This window comes from Agelaius phoeniceus, chromosome Z (assembly GCF_051311805.1).
Source record: "Agelaius phoeniceus isolate bAgePho1 chromosome Z, bAgePho1.hap1, whole genome shotgun sequence".
Classification (NCBI taxonomy): Eukaryota; Metazoa; Chordata; class Aves; order Passeriformes; family Icteridae; genus Agelaius; species Agelaius phoeniceus.
The window spans coordinates 67191932-67215153 of NC_135303.1; the positions used below are offsets into that span (position 1 = coordinate 67191932).

General features: G+C 43.1%; 1 protein-coding gene across 2 annotated transcripts; it reads right to left on the reverse strand.

Moving 5' to 3' along the window:
* Positions 1 to 1440: 1440 nt before the first annotated feature.
* VLDLR (very low density lipoprotein receptor) lies at positions 1441 to 22976 on the reverse strand. 2 transcript variants are annotated; one of them, XM_077171142.1, is made up of 19 exons: positions 22617 to 22976; positions 18467 to 18586; positions 17353 to 17475; positions 16366 to 16488; positions 14670 to 15041; positions 14441 to 14563; positions 14233 to 14355; positions 13655 to 13774; positions 13452 to 13577; positions 12906 to 13077; positions 12358 to 12582; positions 12085 to 12203; positions 11571 to 11710; positions 11326 to 11467; positions 10864 to 11010; positions 9847 to 9936; positions 9386 to 9463; positions 9107 to 9276; positions 1441 to 8793 (listed from the first exon to the last, which is right to left on the reverse strand). In XM_077171142.1, the coding sequence occupies exons 1-19, from the start codon at positions 22831 to 22833 to the stop codon at positions 8758 to 8760; spliced, it is 2766 nt and encodes a 921-aa protein (XP_077027257.1). In that variant the 5' UTR covers positions 22834 to 22976; the 3' UTR covers positions 1441 to 8757. The 2 variants fall into 2 exon arrangements, with proteins under 2 accessions (XP_077027257.1, XP_077027258.1); XM_077171143.1 differs by lacking the exon at positions 9847 to 9936.
* Between the last annotated feature and the right edge of the window lie 246 nt (positions 22977 to 23222).

A 23222-nucleotide genomic window follows, 5' to 3' on the forward strand; every position in this document is an offset into this window, starting at 1 on the left:
GAGCTAAAAAATTACTGATTTTTTGTTAATGCCACCAGGAAGTTTTCTAATACCACATTTTATTCACTGTCCTCCTTTAACACAGCAAAGGATGGGCAGATTGACACAGTACATTCAGCTTCTGTGCCAGTCCTCTGTCCTGAAGACAAAATGGTATACTGATACAAGCTGTGTTAAGTTGATTTTTACTTTTTGTCTTTGGGATGAAGAAACTAATCAGCCCCACACACTTTCCTTTGTCTCTCCTTTTACTTACAATTTTGACAAATTCTCCAATTCTTTGGGATATAGATGGTTTAGCACTATCATGATGTAAATGTCACAATCACAGCAATGTATCATAATTTTGTTAAGTTTAAGAGAAATCTTGATTTAAAAAATATTCTTAGTGGTATAGTCCTATAAAACTGAATAGAAACATTTGAAAGTTGGCAACACTATGTTCTTAAGGTCTTTTCTTACACTATTAGCTTGAAGCTTTTGAAAATGTTTTTATGCTGTTAATGTTAATGTTAATGTATGAAATGTATGCTGCTAATGTATGAAATGTATAATTAAGGCATGTGTATGAGACTTCCAAACAACATAAAGTAAATCCAGATTATTATTGAACTTCCCATGTAACCTGAATATATGCACAATATGAGTCTTGGAGCTACTGACTGAGGTTGAGAGTTAACAAAAAAAAAATCAGTCTTAAGCATGTCAACATATAAACTTGCTTCAGGAGTCAGGTCCTGAAATACATTTCTTTTCATTGAAAGCATTATGCTAATTGTGCCAAAGAACTCATTCTTACTACTCTGATGGCTGACATCTGCATTTGAGTCCATTTCTCTTTTCAAAGAATAATACCTTGTTTTGTGTCCTTGTACCAGAAAGCCTTGTCAACTCATTGCTAGAAGAAACTAGAATCATAAAGATATGTTAATCAAATCTCAGTAATAAAGTCTGATCTAAGTTGTAAACTCAAAACTTGCCCAGCCAAGCAGCCTGATTTAGCTTTGAAAGGAGCCCTGCTCTGAGCAGTAGGCTGTACAAAATTACCTCCAAGGATTTTTCCATGGCTATTTGAAATCCAGTTAATGACATAATATTCTGTGCTTACTCTTTCTATTTCTTTCAAACATGCATCTTACTAATACAGTAAGTCTAGCAGAATGAACATATACACAATTTACGTGGTTGGATTAAACTTCATATATATGTAATTTCTGTTTTCTCTCTCCTTTAGAACTGCATGTTTAATGCAAAATCTTACAACTAACAGAGAAGTAAACATCATTATGGTACACATCTGTGGTTTAGGAATGGTGCTCCCCAGTTCAATGCCCCCACCAAGACTCTCCCAAACCAAATTGTCATTCACTGCCCCCCTTCCCCTAATGCTTCCCACTCCAGCAGGATGGAGAGGAGAATCAGAGCCACAAAGGGTTAAAATCAGGTTGAGGTAAGAACAATTTACTGGAAACAGCAAAGCAATAAGAAAATTAACAGTAACAAAAACCATATTAACAACAAAATGTGTAAGACATAGAAGTCATTTACATGGAAAGCCTACAAGGAATCCCAACTAGCTCTTCCCCACCATGCTTTCTCCCATCCAGAAATCTCAGTCTTCTTGGAAGAGAGAGTCCCTTAGCCTGTCCCTGGCAGTGATCTGAGGTGATATAGTGTAACATCAGGGTCTGGCCACCCCCACTCTCAGCTGTTGCCAAAGATTTATCCTGTCCTTGGCCAAAACCAGCACAATCACCTACACTGCCCACCAGAAAAAAACAGAGGCAGAACACCAGAACAACTCACCTCAGGTCTCTGCTAAAATTTGGTTAAATCATTGCATTGGGCATCTTTGAGTGAAATCTGCTCATATAAGTATGCTTCTGCATATAAATACCACTAAGCACATGCACCCATCATTCCACTAGAGCTTTACAAGCTCTGGTTTATATTTGTAAAAGCCCCATGACTTGGTACAAGTGGGAATGCTGAGGCATAGAAGAGATTTGCCTTAGATGAGGAAACAAATAGCAGAATGAGTGCAACACACTTTCCACTTCCGTACCACGTGAGCTGTTTAATAGCCTTTCATACATACCTAATCTGAAGGCAGCTGTGACTCCTCACAAAGCACAGGACTGTATTGTCTATACTTCTAAGGTCCATGAAGCTTAAAAAATCAAATATGATGGACCAGCACGCAGAAGCTCCAGAGTACCAAGGAACCCCGTGACAATTCCTCTTCATAGCTAACTGTGTCAGCTTGTGTGCTTAAGATAAATTGCTGAACAAGGCATTTTCTTCTGTGCCAGGCTGAGGATTCTCTGAGTTTTGTTTCCTCTCTCCAGTGAACTGGGCTCTTTTTCAGTACACTTCTCTGCGTACTGCTTCTAAAAGCAAACAGTAAGTTCCTAGCAAATCAAGCTACAAATTTGCCAAGATGAAAAGACATTGATTCGATTTCCTCCCTATTTGTAACAAATACAAAGAAACAAAATTAAATCATTGGTAATGTATATACTCTGCTACTGCCGGGTAATGGCCCTTTTAATCCTTATCATTTTAAGAGCTGATCTGTACCTAGCTGGTCTTCTGGACTTTCATTTATAGTCAAACTTGAAAACGGTATTTAATGCAGCTCATACATTAATGGCTTGTACTGAGAATGATTCCCTGCAAGAAGAATTAATATGGCAGCTTCTCCTTTGACTTAAACTGATTTTATGCTCTCATCTTCAATGTATTTCTCCACTTTTAGTATTAATTTCTGAAAATCTTAAATATCATAGCATGTCCTTCTGCCTGATTATCAGTCCTTGATCCTTTGTTTCAACAGATGGATGAGGCATTGCACGCTGCCCTCAGAAGAGGACTGGAGACTTTCCATAAGACCCAGACTTGCTGACAGGGACTCCTCCTTCAAGGAGCACCTAGGGATGTTGCTGCAGGCCTAATGGAGGCCTCCCAGACTTTGCTTTTTCGGTTGCCCTACATTTTGCAACGTGAGCAGTGGGGCTTCTGCATATCTTGCTTTTGTTCCTGGATTTACCCATGTGATTGCTTCTGATTGTTATGAATTTGGGCCAGATTCCTTCCTGTGAACTATGGCTAACACTAAAGACCTCATTTTACAGCATCAAAGGTCTTCTCAAAAACAACTGAAAGAGGAAGTGCAGGCAAAGGGGAAGCTGTCACATATTTAAGCACACCAGAGGTACTGGAATAGTCTCTGATGAGGATTGAGCTTCTGACAGCAGACCCCTAGCTCAGCCCTGTCTCTTGAGGCAGATAGTGAAGCTTCATTTCTCCCCTACAGGCCAACAGGCTCTGGAGATAACTGATTTACATAAGTTGTGATTATTTCAATTCTTCACTGATTCATGAATGTGATTGTTAGGCTCCTAATGAGCAGACTGGCTGTGTGACTTCCTTCTATTCTGAGGTAATTTAAAGGCAGTTTCATTTTCTCAGTTGCCCCTACAGTACCATGTAAAAAAACTGCTACTTAGTGCTAAATTAACTAACTGCTACTGAAGTGTCAGATGAGAAGAACAAAATGAATGTCAGGTCTAATTATTAAAGCTATACGTCACAGCCATTTGCAGAGGCCTACTCTGGAGTGGATCCTTTTAACTGCTGAGCACAGAAAGAAAGCATTGGGGTAGCTCCTAGTGAAAGTCATGTCTGTTATGCTAATACAGGTAGCACTAAACAGCCTTCTGACAGAGATTCTTGATGGTCAGCAAGGGACCCTTATGTGATATCATGTAATTGGGACCATCCACTGCTTGCCTGTGACATTCAAATTACAAAGACAGCTAACAAAACATTAGTTCTCAGCAGTCAGGGGGTATTTGCATCTGAAACATAAGATGGTGAAAAATGGCTTTTTTGAGTGGTTTTTCTCTGAGATGGATGCACTACATCAAATACTGAACTGCAGTTCTCATGACACCATTTGAATTATGCTCTCTGTAAGCAAGAAGTTTTACAACTTTTCTTTCTCTGCATTCACTTACATAAATTAAACTAGCAGTGGAGGCTGCCAGAAAGACAAAGGGCTATGAAGAAATTGCTCTTTATATGCTACAACCTGCCAGCTACTCACTTCTGTCCAAGCAATTCTTCAAACTCTATTTCTGAGACAAGATATAGGTATGCTACAATTACAAAATCACCAGGTTTTACCTGGCACTAGAAATTTGATAATGTGTGTGGATCATAACCAAAAACTTACACATAAATTCAACAGACACCATCCACCCTCTGCCCCTAAATGACTTTTACTTATTCCTCCACCAAAAAAAAGTGGGGGGAAGAGGGGCAGTGAGTTGAATGCTGTCTAATTAAAGAGTAATCAGTAAAATCTTCTAGTAAAACCAGAATGACCACATTGCTCCTGTATATAGCACATGTAACTTGAATTTTGTACTGAGGCTTCATTAAGGATCATTATTTGTATAAAGTTAATAGGATGAATTTTTTTTACCACTAGAGGCACCAGCCAAAAAGTTAGTTTCTAACAGCATTTCTAACTTAGACAGCAGCAGCCACAACACACTATGGAATTATAATCTAACTTTTAAGAAAGTCTTCATTTAAATGCACATATGACCTCTCATATTTAAGGGTCCAAAAAAGGAATAAGCTGTCTAAACCAAATCACACTTCTCAGCTGCACACATCCACAAAGGGGACATTAGAACATGCAGCACTGTTTCCAGATGGTTGTGGCATTGACTGTATTCAATGATCAGCCTTTCAAAAATACTTTCACTGGAAAGAAACAAGTGTTTTGAATGTTAAGTTAAACTTTTTACATTGCTATCCACCTATCAGCTTCAAGTATATGCACTGACATTATGATAAAACATTTCCATGTATTTTGAAGTTTGACTCTAGGAAAGGATCTAGGAAAAGATCTTCTTAGGAAGGAGGTAAAAAGTTACCTTAAAAACATCTAGTTTTTCTACAAAGGACAATTTGCACAGCAAAAATCCATTTCTGTGAAATGTGTTTTTCACAATCATTTGTTTTGATTTAATGCTTAGTGTTTCCTATCTTCAAGCAATTTATTACATAGCAAAGAGTATGTTAGTGAAGTTAGCTTTCAGTTACATGTTTAGGTTTTTGGGGTGGGGGGGAAGTTTAATGCATGATATGAAGCATTTTCCCCTGTTTGACAGTGGTGTGGAAGTGTCCTGAGCAGGGTTGTGCAAGGAGAATTAAGACAGCCATTCTTTCCACAGGCAGTCTTTATTTTAGATGTTTAACAGCCTGGATATTCAGCAGCCTGATTGCACAGCCTGTCTGTCCCTCCCCTGCTCTGAAGAATTTTTCATCAATATGGGCAAATTTCAAAGCTCTTTCAGGAGAGGAAAAGCAAAAAACCAGGAAGCAAGGAATGTATTAAGTTGGCTTCAACAGAGCAGACCAACCTCTCCAAACACCTTCTTCCAGTAAGTGACAATACCAACCACTGTTGTGAGGCAGCTCAAAGAAGGAACACGAGCACATTTCTTCCCAGACATGCTGTGCCACACCTACAGAAAGTACTGGCAGACCTCCACTTATATCCAGGTTGTGAAATGAAGCAAAGTTCCACAGCTGTATGCTTTTTTCCTTTATCTGAGGACTCTCACACTATTTCTTCCAGCCTAAGTTTTTGTTTTTGTACTTCTCTTATCTAGCAAGATTCAGCACCTACATAAAAATAGATAAATGCATCTTTGCTGTTTCAGGAAAGATCTGATTGGAAAAAGGTATGTCCATTAAAAGTGTAGGCAAATACAAGTTGGGTTGGAAAAGTCATATTGTAGCTAGCTGTAGAGGAACAAGATGCAGAAGAGGAACAAAATGACATGCGCAGCATCAATTGCCTTTATGTTAATTTCCCTCTGAGCAATAATGTAAAATATTTACAGTGCTATAAAAATAAAGGCAGATCAAATAGGAGGCAGAAAATAACGTGGGGGCAGAGGAAGTGTATTAAGAGAAATTTGCATGTTTACAAGATTTAAATTTAGCTTTGCAGTCACACTGGCCAGCAGACACTGAACAGAAATAGGCAGTATTTAGAACCAGAGGGCTTATTAATTTTTCTGGGAAGCAAATACTATACCATTACCTTGATACTACCTGAACAACCACCTACAGTCATATTTTTGTATCTGTAAGTAGAAAATTCTTCAGGAGGAATATAAAACCAACCTAACAATAAAATCTGACCAAAGAGGTTATTAATGTCCCATTGCTCTGGGACAAGACTGCAGCAGAGGAGCTGAGACTGGGATGATGACTGAGAATTCCTTCCATGGACACCAGCACAGCCACAGGGTGCTGCTGTAGGAGGGCTCAGTATGGCTATACCACCTTCACTAGATGCCAAAGGAGTCATAGAACAAGGAGTAAAACAGAGTCAAACACTTGGAGATGGCGGGGAAAAAAACTGTTAAAAAAGAGAGGAAGGTATTTGTCAATGCAAGCTGGATCTCTTTTTACAGAAGGAATCTCTGACCGCTATCCAAGCCTGCTGTGGAAGTAAACAATGATTTCATAACACAAAAATGAAGAGGGGCGGGAAAGAATAAACCTAGTGAGACTGAAAACCAAACAACATTTGCAAATAAGTACAAGCCATCTCATATCATCTCCTGCTACTATCTTAAACTTCCCACTCCTCCCTCCTGCTATATGAAGCCATATAAATTTTATCTGGTAAAGTGTTAAGTCCCCTGTAGACTATAGGAATAAATTTTGTTTCTCAAGGCACTATTCTTTGTTCAGCACATTGGAGTAAAGTCAGAAAACAAATTCCTAGAGTCCACAGCATCTGTAAAAACTACCTCAGGTTCCCAAAATAGGCTTGAGTTGCTACATCAAATAAATATTAACCTCAGGAAGAAATGTCTTTATTGGTCTTGCTGGTCTCTCCTTATACCATTTTGTATGATACTGGTAAGAGCAATGAACTTAATCAAAAATGTAGAGCTGTTCTGTACAAAGACTGGGAAGGCAGAGCATTTTGCCTGTAAGTAGCTGCCATGTGAATTTATAATTAACCATCTGACTGAGAATTATGTTTTATTTTATAACTTCAGAGTATTCAGAGTTAGGAGTTTAACTGAAAAAGCTGAATTCTATCCCATAATTAATGAACCTCACATATTATGCAGCTATGAAAGGCACTTTATCCCAAAAGGTACTTGGTAAAATAGACAGTATTGCTAGCCAGAAATTATAGAGGCCCCCTTACATCCTAATCTTTGCAAGACAATTTTGTCCACATGAGTTCCAGATATCTTAAATGCCTGCAGTCAAGAGTTGCCAGAGATAGCTGGTTAGAAGCTTCAACTCCCCAAAGAGTTGTGAAGTTGCTAGAAACAACTTATTTTAAATCTGCACAAGTTGGCAGCTGTCCTCCTCTGTTAATAAAGGAGTCCACAAAACAAGAAGACCATTAAGAGAACAGACCCCAGCTGTAACTGCAATGAGAACAGGCATTAGAAGCAAGCCTAGGAAGTGATCCAAGTTCTGACTCAATGATTTTTTTTTTGTTACTATTTTAGAGACAGGATTGATTGAGAATGATTTAATATGTCATCACTAAAGCATAACCAAGAGATTATTACTGCTTCCAAATTATGTTTTAGCCTTGAAATTGCATCCCTCCCACCATAAGCAATTTTTTTCTTACCTTGAAGGGGGAAGGATTAGCAACAGTCAAGTAGCACCTCATACTACAAAAGTTATGGGGAGTAACTGCCAATAGCCTGACACTGCAAGGACCTCACACTCACCTGGCAGAGGAGAGCTCTGACCTGTCTCCATCTTGCATGTCTGCCAGTGCTGCCTCTCAAAATATTGCAGCAGTAGTTGTGTCATTTTAGCTTGTGTCAGTCCTAATTTAGGAGATCAGCTGGGCTTCTCCAACAGGAAACCTACACTGTCCATTACTCTGTGTAGACTATTACTCTCAAGAAAAACATGTTACCTGACAAGTGTCTTAGCTGCCTAGAATGCTGCTGAAATAATTGAAGAAATACTTCATGATCTGGCTGGCAGTGGTAGTGCAGTCTACTAAAGCTTTCAACTTAGGAGATACATCATTTTACTTCAGTGCTAACATAATAATCAAGAACAATACTTTAACTGCTTGACTCATTTTATTTTTATCCCCTTGGCTGCATTTGAGTTTTACAGTGGTTTCTTAAAGATTATTCCTTCTTGTAGACCTCTAGGAGGTAACAGACAAGACTGAAGCAATTGTACATATAAAATTACTTATGTTTACAAATTTTTGGCAATCATAATAACCCGTTTTATCCTATTGCCATTGCCCCAATCATTGAAAAAGAGAGTGTACAATAATTTACATCTGAAGTATTTCAAAGTGCTTGATAGTGATTTTCCAATAATTATTTACAAGTGGCCTATAGACATATGTACAGGTGTTACAAGTTGTGGCTGGAATATGGCTTTCTATGGAAAGTGCTTTATATTTGGTCAGTGATGTTACTGACTAACCAACCCAAGGGTTACTGATAAAACTGTAACCACTAACAGCTGAATTGTTATGGACAGGTATTTACAGAGTTGTTAAGCTGTAGAAAATAACTATTTACACAAGTGTTCCATAAATACAGAAAGTATCTTCTTTCTTCCAAGAATGGAGGAAGTCCTTCAGCCACAAACCTGGTTACTATCCCCAAAGAGTGTAAGACACAAGTAAACTGAAAGTGATTGCTGATCCAGTGCTCACGCCATATCATCATCTGTGCTGACAACAGATATCTGTAAAAAAGTAAGTACAAGTTAGCTACAGCTGCACTAATAGAAGACAAAGCAACACACATCATTGCTAATTCTGCAGGCTAGTGACCACATTCAGCACAGATTACTCCATCCTAGGTACAGACACTAGCTACCTACCAGAACTTTAACCTTAATTATAGGGTAAAGTTGTCAGTTGATTCAGCCCAGTAGTGCCTGCAGCCAGCAGCTATCAAAAGCAGAGACCTCTCCTAAATTCAATTCAGGTATCATTTGGCAGTCTTCCTACTCCAATTATTAAACCTGGAGTCTCAGACATAATAGGTTTACTTACTGCAGGGTAGGTGTGTCCTACTGAACCACTGTGTCTTCCAATATCAATTGTGAGGTCCTCTTCTGTGGTTTTTAGGTAAACTGGATTATCAAAATTCATGCTTTTCATGTTCTTGTGCTGCCAGTTACGCCACATGAAGTAGCCAGCTGCTGCAGCCATCATCAGCAATACTGCAAGGAGATAAAGAGATTGCAAACATGGAGCAGAGTCAGGTCAAGCTCCTAAGAGTGGCTTGTCCCATGACATAGGGTCCAAAAGGCTAGTAAATGCTCTACTCACCAGCAGGAAGAATGATCCAAACTGCTGATGTTCTTCCAGCTGCAGTTACTTCAGAGGTTGTACCACTAGTGTTGAATGCTGCATGAGAATTTGACGCAGTGAGCTTGCATACTGACAGGCTGGCAGATTGTCATATGCAAGCATTTCCCAAACCCAGAAGCTCCTATTTGATTAGCTTCTCTGCTAGAACAGCCTAACATGCTTCATCCTGTATTAGTTGGAAGCTTTCTTTATTGCTTGCCTTTTCTGAGCACTCCTGGGATTTCATGGAACCTACAGATTCCACACTGTCCTATGCGAACTAAATCTGTTTAACACATGCTCCAGCTGCTACACTACACAAGTGATCTGGCCTCTGTTCTCTACTTGCATGCAAAGGAAAAAGCTTCCACGTGGGCTAGTTGGTCAGTTTGCATTTAATTTCTCTAATGTTTAGCAGTGTGAGTTATTGGGACCAGTACCTCCAGGAACTAGTCCAACAGTTGGAGATTTTTCTGTTGTGCTGGTATCTTTAGCCTCAGTGTAAGCCACAGTTGTTCCAGTACCTGAAACTAATTATAGATCAAGAACTAATTATAGATCAGTTAATCCTGAAGTTCTGCAATGGCTTTGCTATGAGAGCCATGGTAGTGAAGGTTCAGCAGATGGCAAAAATGATCATGCAGGTTGTTAGCTTAACTGGGAACACTGACTTTAACTATTTCACTAGCACACCCTCAGCAGAGAGTTTTTGATGAAAAGTAGTTCCAAGAACAAGGCCAGGCAGTTAATCAGGAATGAATTACAGGCATTTAAAGTCACAACAGTCACAAGCCATCCCACCCCTCGCACAAGGTTTTCTGAATAAGATTTTAGTTTTACAAGTTTACTGGTTAGGTACAGCCTTTGATACCCATAGCAACCTTTTAGAGCAGCCAAGGGAGGCCAGCATCCTGGGATTTAGCACTCTGTGGCAGTCAGAATCAATATGCAATACAGTCAGTGGCACCTTGGAGTTCCTAGTTCCACTCCACAGGACAAAGCAAGCCTGCTGCATAGTCAGTAGTGACAACTCTAGTACAGCAGCATGCTCATCTGGACCGAAAGGGAGGTACAAGCTTCCTCAAGCAGCAACATTAGCCAATCACCTTTTGATCTGTGTATTAATAGGTACAGCCATGTTAGTTTATACCCCTGTTTTGTAAGAGGCTGAGTATGTTTTGTCCTTGTGCTTGCTGTCTGCAGAAAGCCATGGAGGTACAAGATCTTGTTGCAAATGATGATGATGATGCAGAAGCAAAGCATGGACTTTGAACAGCACCTACAGACTCTAAGGGCCATATTAATGCATAAGGACCTCCCCTCCAGGATTAATTACATCAGATTAATTTTAGCAAAGCTGTGGCCTCTAGCGCTGCATTTCCTTCCCCCTAATGGTTCAATACTCTCATACTCCTTCCCCATTCATCCTAGGGAAGATCTCAGTTGTGTTACAGTACCTGTACATCTCAGACCATCCTCCTGCAAGAAGTACCCAGCAGGACATGCACAGGTGTACTTTGGAGAATGTTCATTTATCTGAGGAGCAGGCAGGCACAGGTAGCTACAGCCTCCATTTGCCATGTGCTCTTCACACCAGTTCCTACCTGTTGGTACAGCAATTCAGGAGTGAACAAGAGTAAGCCTTCATGCTCCAGGTGTGCAGCAGAAGTATTTGCTCAGTAATTGTTTTAGTAAAATTACATGTCTCAGCTGGTTATAGATTTATATCGGCTCTGCCCAAAAAAGACCAATTGCAACTAGACCTCTCAACCCCCATGTGGCTGCCTATATCAGAAGCTCCAAGAGCAGGAGTAGGAATGGACAGCTGTACAGTGAAGGGATACCATTTGCCACCATCCAGGCAGGGCAGGCTTCTTACAAGTATGCACTCACTTAACTATAAACTGTATTGAAATTACCTGAAGGCTGAACAAGTTCATGATACACAATGATGTCCTGTGCATCATTGAGGTTGTTCACAAGGGTAACCAAATCAGTTCCAGTAAATTTGTTCGCACCATAGACTGCCTCATTCTCTCCATCAATCCAGTACACACGGTCCTAGAAGACAATGTCATTGCATCCCATTACCTCCATGATGCTTATCAGCCCCATACCAGCAAGAAGAGGATCTTTGACAATGACTATAGGAAGTCATCCTTACCTCAAAAATGGTTAGAGCAAGAGGATGAGGAAGGAACATATGTGACTTCAGCACAATTCTACGATCCTGGCCATTCAAGTCCACACTTGACAGCATGTGTAGTTTGGAATCAAGCCAGTACAGGCGGCTTTTTACAAGATCTAGGAGGGGGAAAACACCAATACATTTAGTGTCCACATGGAGGAAACCTCCAAAGCTCGCTGCAAGAATTGAAACACGCACAGGTTTGAGAATGGTGGCAGTGTTGCCCTAGTTTCTTACCATTCCAGCACAGAGAGGGCTGCTGCAGTGATGCCTATGTGGCCTGTGCCTCAACTATAATATACAGCAGTTCAGGAAAAGTTAGTATTTCAGTATCTGAGAAGTGTTGATGCCTGTTGCAGTGTCTTCAGGCATACAGAAGCTTCCCTTTCTTAGAAGCTGAAAATACTTCTCTGAAGAATGACCTTGGCTTTTGTAGCAAAAAAATTGCTTAAGCTCCAGAATACCTCTGGCAGAGACAAGTTCAACATACCTAGAGCAATTCCATTAGGCCATTGGATTTCTGTTGTCACAAGCTGCTGTCTGTCAAATCCATTCATTCCTGCTTTTTCAATTTTTGCTGGCTCACCCCAGTCTGACCAGTACATAAAGCTGTGAAGCAGAATTTATGTTGTATGATGCACTATAGTACTGTGTAGTATCACTCTTTATTATGACCAATAACTAACAAAGGCTACCTAAGTCAGTTATCAGAACATGTAGTTGGTAGGTGCACTCTTTTAAAAGAACCTGGACAAATACTCACCCAGAAATAGGATCTACAGCAATAGAAGCTGGCTCTCTCAGCTCAGAGAGAAACAAAACCTTTCTTTTTGTGCCATCTAGGCTAGCCACTGAAATGGTCTTTGCAGTTGAATCCGACCAGTAGATGTTCTTATAAACCCAGTCAACAGCAATTCCTGCAGGGCTGTGTATGTTGTCCAGGATTCTGATGTGTGTTCCAACTTTATCACGGGTATCAATAGAGGCACTGGAAGACAAGAATTACTTGCTTTCAACCACTTCCACTGCAGATACTATCCCTTGGCACACCTCAGCAAACACTGCACAAGATTTCAGGCAGAAGATGCATGTGGACTTTCCACAGAGTGCCTTTTGTACAAATGTAGCAGCAGTTACTATGAAGTGCAACAGGCATACACATTGGTAGCTGTGGGAGTTTGCATCAACTGAACTTTGTCTTTAGGACACCAGGAATCTAGTTTTCATTTCCAGAGACTAGAGAAATAGCTTGGGTAAAACCATGGGATGCTTTAGGAAAGTACACTAGGTTCAGAAGCTAAGCCCATTTACCTGAAGATTGCTTTCTGGCTGAAGTCTGCCCAGTAAAGCTTTTGTTCAGCAATATCAGCATCTAGAGCTATAGAGTTTCTTAGCTGCTCTACAAGCTGAATGTATTCTTTTCTCTCAAGGCCAATCTTCCTTATGTCCCGGCGGTTGGTGAAAATTAGACTTGGTTCTTTCCCTGTGAAAAGAGTTTGTTATCTGTATTTCTGGATATTCAGTCACATACTTTTCTTTTACAAAAAGTTTTAAGAGTCATCATGTTTAGTATTTGCCATTCCACACTTGCTAGCAGATGCTGACAGAGGTCTTGGCTGTACCATACCTCATCCTTTTCTCCCTCCACAACTTGATGGGGAGGATCCTCCTGCCCAGGGAGCAGACACAAGCAGTTTATGTCAGGTAGCTTTAAGTACTGTATCATGGCATCATTTGAAGTGTTAGTAGTGATCAGTAACACCATAATAGCTAGGGTAAAATCCACAGTAGTATAAACAGTGCATCATTTGCTGACTCATTTTAAAGTGGGGATATGAAAGTCGTGTCAACACTCACCAACTGCCTTGCACACCCCAGTAGCAAGATCCATCTGATAGCCACGGCTACATTCACATTTGTAGCCCCCTTTCAGGTTGATACAGATCTGACTACATATACCAGGGTTCTGACATTCATCAATATCTGTAAAAACAAAAATTTAATTTATGCTCACTTCCAATATCACCAGTAGAGTCCATGTTAAACTACTAGATACGTACCTCCACAGGTTCTCCTGTCCAGAAGCTCAAACCCGGCTGGACAGTCACATTCATAGCCAATAATGAGATCTCTGCAGATATGAGAGCATCCGCCGTTGTTCACCAGACATTCATTGATGTCTAGAAGAGAGAATTGGCCACTTCTGAGAAGGCATTCTTGCTTAGTTTTATAGTCTTAGCCATGGAGCACTTCTCCAGGTACACATCCACTTTCTAACAATGCCTGTCACATCTGATAAACTGTTCTGGCACTCAAAGTCATATACAAGAGAACCCCCTCAAATTCATGTTCACTCAGCTACCAGCACTTTCTCTGTGTTACAAGCAGGCAGCAATAAAGATTGAGGTTCCTGAAGCTTCAGTGTTTCTAATGCATTCAAGTGCTTTCCTGACTACAAAGAAATGATCCTATCAGCCAGTTTGGCTAAGATAAAACTAGCCTATTAACTAGGTTGGTCTCAGTTGCAAATTTGCCACCAAGAAGTGCCAATGGGCATTCCAGCTGACATCTGACAACTCAGAGGCTATATCTAAGCATATCTAGTAATCAGCATTGTGCAAAGAGTTTATTCACTTACTACACTCCTTGAGGGGCTCATCACTCCAGTCCTTGCAGTCTCTCTGCTGGTTACACACTTTATTGATATCTATGCATTCTCCACTTCTGCACTTGAATTTGCCAGGTCCAGAGCACTGAATAACTGACATAAAGAAGATTGTGAGGGTGACTCCCAACTTCAACAGATATTCTGCAAAGACTTTATTCTTGCTCAGTTCCACACTTACCATTGTTACAATTTGCTTCATCTGTGCCATCCAGACAATCTCTCACACCATTGCACTGCCTAGTCCCATGGATGCAGTTCCCATCTTCACATCTGAACTGGTCTGGTCTGCAGGTCCGAGAAGCTGAGGACACAGTCATTACAGACTTTTACTCCTGAGGTTTACTGAAGCAAAGGAAATAAAAGAGGAGTCAAGCAGTACCTCCTAGAGAAGGACCAAGTGAACTTACGGCAGTTGATTTCATCACTTCCATCCTTGCAGTCAGGATCTCCATCACAGCGCCACTTTTTGTGGATACATTCACCTGAGCCACACTGCACCTCACTGTCAGAGCACTTCACAGAAGGTGCAGGCTGGCGGCCACATTGCTCTAGAGACTCATCTGAGTGGTCAGAGCAGTCAGCATCATCATCACACACCCAGCTGAGGGGAATGCAAGTCGAGCTCTTGCACTGGAACTCATGAACTCCACAGGTAGGAGGTGCACACTCCAGCTCATCACTACCATCACTGCAGTCATCTTGACCATTGCAGACAAAGCTCTTGGAAATACATTGCCCACTGCTGCATGTGAAGTCTGCTGGACTACAAGTCACATTGCCTGGGGTAATGGGAGTAAGAGAGATTAGTACATTGTCACAAGAAGGCTGACTTTTGTGTGAAGATACTTTGTCTTTCAGCTGCTAGCTGACACAATATCAGCATCCTGTATAAGGCAATAGGGATGCCTAAATGACCACCTACAGGACACTTGAGTTGCACAGACCACCCTCATTGCCTTTGGGCATTGTAAGTGATAGGCATCAGATTAGACCTACTGAGTGAAAATAACCTTCTGAAGTAGCTAGGCTGTCCTGCACTTCAGATTGCAAGTCTTTCAGAAAACAGGGTCTAACCCTGTGAACCAAAGACAGAAGGTAAAAGAAATGCTAACTCAAGAGTATGGACTAAGATTAAGGTAGTCTGATGGTCAGCATGTACTGTAATTTGAAATTAAAGTGTTTTGTACTGGTCCCCAGGACAGCAGTGCCCCATCTGCTTGGACCAGTAAGGATAACAGACCAAGATCTTGCATGAGTTGATCCTGTGGTTAAGCACACCCATGCAATTTATGTCAGTACAAATTATGCTGGTTTAATAGCAATGTAGCTAATAGCTCAGAATGCCTAGGCTCATAGTTTTATCAGCTTCATTAGAAACACTGTAGATTTACCTGTAGATTAAGGCATTAGTTTGTTGAGTAAGATGGCAACTCCACAGACACATAGCAAAATTTTGGAGATCTGTGTCTCATTAGGTCATCCACGCAAGGTGGTTCTGATGGAAGCCAGCCCTGTGGCTTTGGTTACAGCTAGTATGTCTCAGGACACCTCAGAAAACTCATATGTATGCAAATTCTTTTGAATAACCCAGGAATGCTGGCTCCAATGCTGCAATGGCAGCTTTACTTGCATGCCAGCCTGAAGTTCTGTCTCCACCACCCCAGCCAGCCAAACATCAGAAATCCAGCTCCACAGATATTTCAGGTTAGGACTATAAGGTAGATTAGCCACGCTCTGTGCTAAAAGTTGCTACTACACTTTTAGGAGACAATTTGTTAATGTAAGCAGCAATTTCAGGAACTCCCCAGAAAACAAGTTCTGACAGTTGGCTTGCCAAGTGACTAAACATACCTATGGCTACTGCCAAAATTAGCAGAGAAAAAAAAAACACACATTAAAAAGCTTACATTATTGTAGCTCTTAATTTGGCAGGATAAAGGATTGTTACAAAAAGTTTGCTTTAACTAGCTGCAAAACAAGATTAATGTAGGAGAGATATTGATATTATCAAAAATTTATCTTCCCAGATGTACTGCCCAGGTAGCTCCTTTCCAGACAAGTCAATTTCAAATAGAGTTATGCAACCGTCATTTCTCTCCTTACCACAATTCTGTTCATCTTCTTCACTGTCACAGTCTTTTTCACCATCACATTTCCAGGACACTGGGATACACTGAGTTGACTGAGGACCACAGCTTATTTCATTTACCCGGCATGTTCTTGTGTCTATTGAAAAAAAGTTTTAGTTCAATCTAGGAGCCACTGATCTTGGGTATCAGCATTTGTGCTGAAAATTGAGACTGAAAGGCTTCAGGTCTGGACAAAGTTGCAATTATTTAGATGCCAACATCTGTATAAATGGATGGAAAAGGCTATACTATTCTGTAATGTTCAGTTAAAAAAGATATTTCTAATTCCTAAGAGATTAATATTTTAAGGGTACCTTTGTAGTGGTGTAGCTTTGTGACTGCATGCTGATTACACTGTAGCAGCTTGAGCTACAACAAGTAGTAGTAGGGAGGAGTAATGCCAAAGTGCACTAGGACTTGGGCTGAAATATTCCCCACTGTGGATCCTACTGATACAGGAAAATGACACTATCTATACTATAGATCTATACTGCTTGATGAGTTATGATACTTCAGACCAGAGCCTTAATCCTGAGACCTCACAGTCAAGCCTCTGCAGTACTGCTTCCCACACCCAACAGGTAGTCAGATACCCAGTCCCTACATTAGCTCTGTAGTACTGGGGCTGCACTTGCAAAGCAGCTGCCTTGGAGAACAGCAATCACTTGGTGGACAAGCCACAGTGACAGGCCTATCATGTTCTCCTTGCTGCTTCTGACTGTGGGGAAAACCTGGTACTTGCTATCTCTTACCAGTGCAAGTGCAAGATGCCCACTCAGTTCTGCATCTTTTTAAGCAGTAAAAAGTCTCCTCAGGACCATGACAAGGCCAAGCACTTAGGAAGGTGCTCCCCAAGACAAGTTCATCCCTGCTTCAGGAGGAGAGCCAGACTGCAAGGAGGCAGGAAGTCAAAATGCTCCTCCCCAGAGGCCTGGCTACACACCATGCCAGGTTCACTTACGGCACAGTTCGGAACTCTCATCAGACCCATCCTCACAGTCGGGATCCCCATCACACTGCCATCTGTTAGGCACACATTGACCACTGAGGCACACAAAGTCAGATTCGGCACACGTCTTCTTCACTGCAAGGGAGAAAAAGACACTTGTTTAGGTACCAGAGCTTAGCTTATTTATTGCTAACAGGGATCAGCTTTGCTGCCCTAGAAAGTTATTCAATGTCCTTGGTTTGTGGATGCCTGGTGTTGCCCCCCACCAACCTAGTAAACAGTAAACAGTGTTGCCCCCCACCAACCTAGTAAACAGTGCTGTTGAGTAGGAAGTGGTCAAATATTTCTCTGTGTACAGAAAAGCATTTACATTCATCTAATCAGGCACTGAAGGACCACTATTGCTAAGGAGACTAAGCAGGTTAGTTTATATTAGCCGCTGCTTTGAACAGACCTAAGTTAAAATAAGGTCTGCTGATATTAATATTTAGGTTTTGAACTCTGAGTTTATAGTCAAGGCATTTGATTTGTCATTACCGAAGCATGGTACTATGTAACTCTAGGGTAATAGTTTAGGCCTGCCTGAGGAGACTGGCAGTTCAACCACATCAGTGATGGATATAGAGTATACTTTGCCTGGTCTCCAAGTAAATCTAGTCATCTATCTTGGCTTCTATGCCTGCTTAAAGCAAGGGTTGGCAGCCAAAGCTAGACTTAATGTTTATAGGAGACACAGCAGAATCACTTCCACATATAAAACAGGGCTTTTAGACATGGAATAGCCAACAGCAGAGTGCTAATAGCAAACATTTTCTATTATGTATTCAAGAAACAAATGAGAACAGGCTTATATTCTGTTCCTGTCAGTCATCACTCTCACAAGTGAAGAATTTTGGTCACAAGCTTTGTCTCAGTTGCCAATTTCAGGAGAGTTAGATAACACTCAGGAAAATTCAATTGCCTCAGATGGGTACAAGGAATCAATAGTGGTTATTCTAAGAAATTTGTCCTTGTGTTCCAGCTGCCTGAAGTACTGGGCAGGAAAGTATCTCTCCAGCTATCTACTGTTAAGTCCCCACTTCCAACTAGCAAGTACTACTACAGAGGTATTATTCTGATTACTTACCACAAGCACTCTCATCACTGCCATCTGAACAGTCTTCATCACCATCACACTTCCAGAGTTGAGGAATACAGCGTCCGTTACCACATGCAAACTGGGATTCTTCACATTTTGCTCTCGCACCTTCAATGAAAAAAGGAACCTACACCTCAATACTGTTAAGCAATACCTTCTTGCTTTCCCCACTGATCAAGAAGCTACCCAGCCTAATCAAGAGCATAACATCAACACAAAACCAGATCTGAGCTCCAAATTTCTGCAATCACCTTATTCAATCATGAAAGTAAAGCCAAAAGCTTTCCTTCACAGTACAAGAGCAGAGTTTAAGCACCATAGCCGTTCACCTGCCAAACAGCAGCAAACAGTCTCAGTGTTATTCTCACTCAGTTTTCCTCTTGAAGGCAGGGTCAAGCTTACAAAAATGCGTGCCCACAATTACTTTTGCTGCCTCGCATCTAGCATCACATTCTCAAAACTCTTCAAACTTTAAGCAAACTGGGTTTAAATTTGGTTAATGTCAAGCCAGATTAGCATTTCAATGCTCTGCTGCTAACACATTACAGCAGAATCCCCAAGACATCTGTAAAGGTAGCTTAGATAACTGCTTTGTAGCTGAGCAAGTTTTCATGCTTTATGTTACCCCTCAAAAAGTGGCATCCAGAGACATTCCTTGGTATACATCAAAAGAAGTGTGATGCTAAAAGAGCAAGGTAATTCATCACTTCCTTCTGGAATGAAGTCCATTGTCTCACAACTGGTAAGTCTTGGTTTGCTAGTATGTTTGAGTAAGGTACTGCTTTCTGCAAGATCCTTAGAATACATTTTCCAGTGTATCTTCAGCTCTACAACTGTATGACCCCATCCCTCAAGGGAATGTGCTTTGTCTTGGAAGTCCTGTTATAACTGTCACTAAAAGCAGCAGCCTGCATCTTCAGCAGCTAAGCCAGAGCTGTTCCACTTAATGCACACAGGCAAGTGTGTAAGACTGTGCATCAGTATTGGCTGCACATGCCCAGAGCATGATGCAAGACTCCCGATCCTTCTTGGTTTATTGCATCATTTAGTGAGAGTGCTTTGTCCTGGCATTCAAAGGGCATCAAATTTTAGTAGAGTATTATTTGCTATTTTTATATCCTCTCAGTATGACATGCAAAATGCAAGACAGTTTCCAAGCAGAAGGAAGGTACTCAGCCATTGTACATTATATTGGCTAGCCATGAGGCGTGAGGTACTCAAATGCTGGACAGGACAAGCAAGAACATAAGCAATTCTATCTGCTGAATGTCTCATGTAAATCCATGAGCAAGGATGTGAAAAAGCACTTTACTGAGTTCTGCTAATGTTTTAGTAGTCTTACTGGGGGAGTAGAGCAGTAAGCCAGTTGTAAGAACAAAGTTAACAACTTTATTTATGGGAACTGTGTTTAAAAAGTACCAAAAATCAGAACATCAGTTATTGTGTATACTGTTTCCATTCCCTTGTTTCCTTTTCTGGTTGGGAATTACACCAGCATGTGCTTTCTAATAGCGTGGCTTTGTAAAGCTACTACTACTACTTGGTCATGAGCTGCCAGTCAATTAGCTTGCCTTGTGCTAGACAGCACACCCAGCCACCTAAGAGTGGGAGTAGATGCCACAATTAGAAGCTTGTTGTAAGCCTGATACCTTGTTGTCCAGCAACCTCTAAAAGAAGGTTAGAGTTGTGGGCCCTGGTGACATATTTCAGGTTTTACTGTACTACTGCATGAAATAAAATATGCAACAACTGACTCCTGCTAGTTTCAGGACTTCCTCATCCAGGCGTTCAGAGTGGGAACAGTCAACCTTTCCCAAAATAGCATACAGAGATATTAGACTAAGCCTGCCACTAAGGAGATCCCAAAATAACTCCATGGCCCTTAGTTACTCTGTTTCAAGCTAGAATAACCAGAAAAGGATTGCTAAGGCTGCCTAGTACATTGTGACTTACAAATGTAACACCATTTTTGATCAAATGCTACAGGGAAGCTACACACAAGGCTAACAGAAACCAGAGCTGAGCTTGGAGCAACAGCTGTAACTTTACAGTTACAATCCTAACAACAAACCGTTCCAAGAATATATCATTGCTTCTGCAGCTGATACCAAGTGAAATGTCAGAGCAACTACTTTTAGCCCACAAACAAGTAAAAAAAATCGACAAGACCTAACATCTACACAGGTGCACAAAGGTAGAGGTCAGCATCTGCTACTGCTTCTGAAGATGTCTGTCAGACTCTAACAGCCACCTGAAATGAGCTCCAGCTAAGATGGTTAGTTACGGGCAGTAACTCTGATCCCCTGTCCTACAACAAGCACCATTCTACAATGCCAGGTAACCAATTTAGTTAGATACTACCAGTCTAATCCACTGTTATTTGAAGCAATGGAGTCATACCTCAGCTGCACTTCATTCACTAGACACCTAATGATTTTTGGATCAGCATCAATTAGCCACTAATGTAAAGCTTCTCTTTATGTGCTCTTCTTACAGTAGAAGCACCTTCACACATTTTCTCTTCATTGGAATACATCTTAGGCTGAAAAACGTTGAGAACGGTAACATCAGAGCCTGTGATTGCTAACACATACTATTTTACTGTTCCCCAGATAACTACTTACTAGAAGCAGCAATGGGTGTAGGGTGAAGGAGCACAGTTACACTGGCTACCCAAGTTAAACTACCTTTCTCCATATCTCTGCTATCACTGTTAGTCTCAGCCCCTTAAGCAAGTTGCCAGATTACTTGTCTGGGCAGCTTCAAACATGTGACACTTGTGTACTGTCATCTGACACCAAGTCCCAGAAAAGCTTCCAACCGTGATTGGGAAACCTTGTAAGAGCTCATATAGGAACTAGCTTAGACTTTTCCCAGACCCTGGCAATTACAACTAGTAGCAGAAGAAAGCTGATGGGGCCACTAACTCAAACTGAAAGAACAATCAGAATAACTTGGTTAGCTAGCCTACTAATTACCATCACTGTGTATCTCTTGTGATGACTTCTGAGCACACTGAAGTAGCACTTTCAGTGTCAGCCAGCTTGATCTTTCATTCTACAACTATTTAACCACGTCTGTTGTGACCAGGCATGTGAGCAACCTACAGGACTGGGAGACAAGAGGTGACTAGGCAGACATTTCTCCTCCCTCTCTTTGTAGGAATACTGGATACAACAACATGCTGGCAGGGCTCTACCCAACATACCTGGTGTCTGAACTGCCGCGCGCTGTTATAGGAAACACTACCAAGATCAGACGCTTAGGCCTACATTAGGACAACAGTCAGGAGATTTAAGAGCAATACGACAATGCAGACTTCCAACTGCCCACCTCCTACCTAGGAGAGAAGGCTGAAGCTCACCTCCTCAGGGAAGAAAGGAGTCAGCCAAATGATTACTACCCCCACTTAAGAGTAAAATACTTTTAAACGACCATCCAACTGGCTCATTGTGCAGGACCCCTGCCAATACGGGCAAACAGCTTCTACGCCGGGCGGCAGCCCAGGAGCTGGCCACGAGCAGCGCTACTGGCGAACGCCCAGCGCCGAGAGCCTGGACCCGGCGCCGGCAGGACCCAGCCTTGCCACCAGGTGGAGAACCCTCACGGTGGTTACCCCAGACCCTGAACTAGAGCCATGCCAACACCGCTGGATAACACAAAGCCTAAGTTGCACCGCAGTTTGACAGCACCTTTAACGCCGCGAGCTTCCCAAGCGCTCCTCTTTCGCCCGCCACAATAGAGCCCCAATCCTCCCCGACCCTCTCGGGTTATCCTCAGCCCCTCAGACCCTCCTCCTTAGTATCGATCAGGAAGGCGGGCCCCTCCCGCAGCGGGCGGGGGGCTCCCGGGGCTCGGTCCCCCCTCACCGCTCCCGCCGCCCGGGGCCCCGGGGGGAAGGCGGCGCCTTGCCCGGCACGGGGGGCGGCGGGGCCGACGCGGCGGCAGCGCCCCCCTGTTCACCTGGGCCCGCCCCGCTCCCCCCGGGGCAGCGGGCAGGCAGTCCGAAAGACCGGGAGAAAATAAAGAGAGCGAGGCAAAAGTAAAAGGCGGTGGGAGACGGCATCGCCGCGGAGGCAGCGGCGGGAGCCGCCCCGGCGGTGCGGGCCCCAGCCCACTCCCCCGGCCCCGCACTCACCGTCGGCGGCGGCGCGCAGGCAGCCAAGGGCGAGCAGCAGCAGCAGCGCCCAGCAGCGCGGGACCCCCCTCCGCTCCGCGCCGCGCCTGCCGCCGGCCGAGGCGCTCGGCTCTCCGCGCTGCCGGTCCAGCCACATCGCCGCGCCGGGGACGGGGTGCGCGGGCAGGCAGGCGCTGCGGGCGGGGAGCCGAGGAGTAGAGGCGGCAGCCGGAGACATGCACGGGGGGAGGCCGTCCCCGCGGCGCTCTTATAGCAGCCGCCCGGCCGCCCTGCGCGCCCGCTAGTGACTCACGGCGCCGCGCCGGGCCCCGGTTGGCTCGCCAGCACCGCCCGCCCCCGCTGCCTCCTCCGCGGCACCTGCTGCCGCCGCGGCGCGCCCGCACACCGCTCGGCGCGGCTCGGCGGGGCACGGGCGGCGCGGTGAGTGGCGCTGCGGCGGCGCGGAGCGGTGAGGTGCTGCGGGCTGAGCCCCCGCGCCCCCCCGCCCGGCCCTCCTTCCGCAGGGCGGGGACGGGCACGGTGCGACCCTGCTGCCAGACCCTGCACCGGGGCGGCGGAGCGCGCAGTCCCGGCGGGAGAGGGTCGGGAGGCGCGGCGGCAGCGACG

What these genes read in the sequence shown, in the direction of transcription:
- VLDLR (XM_077171142.1), bottom strand. Translation starts at nt 22,833, where the DNA reads ATGTCTCCGGCTGCCGCCTCTACTCCTCGGCTCCCCGCCCGCAGCGCC. An exon ending in TGAGCCCCTCAAGGAGTGTA is followed by an intron (nt 13,775 to 14,232) that starts GTAAGTGAATAA and finishes TCTCTCTTCTAG; the next exon opens with ACATCAATGAATGTCTGGTG. An exon ending in TGGGGTGTGCAAGGCAGTTG is followed by an intron (nt 13,078 to 13,451) that starts GTGAGTGTTGAC and finishes CTCTTTTCACAG; the next exon opens with GGAAAGAACCAAGTCTAATT.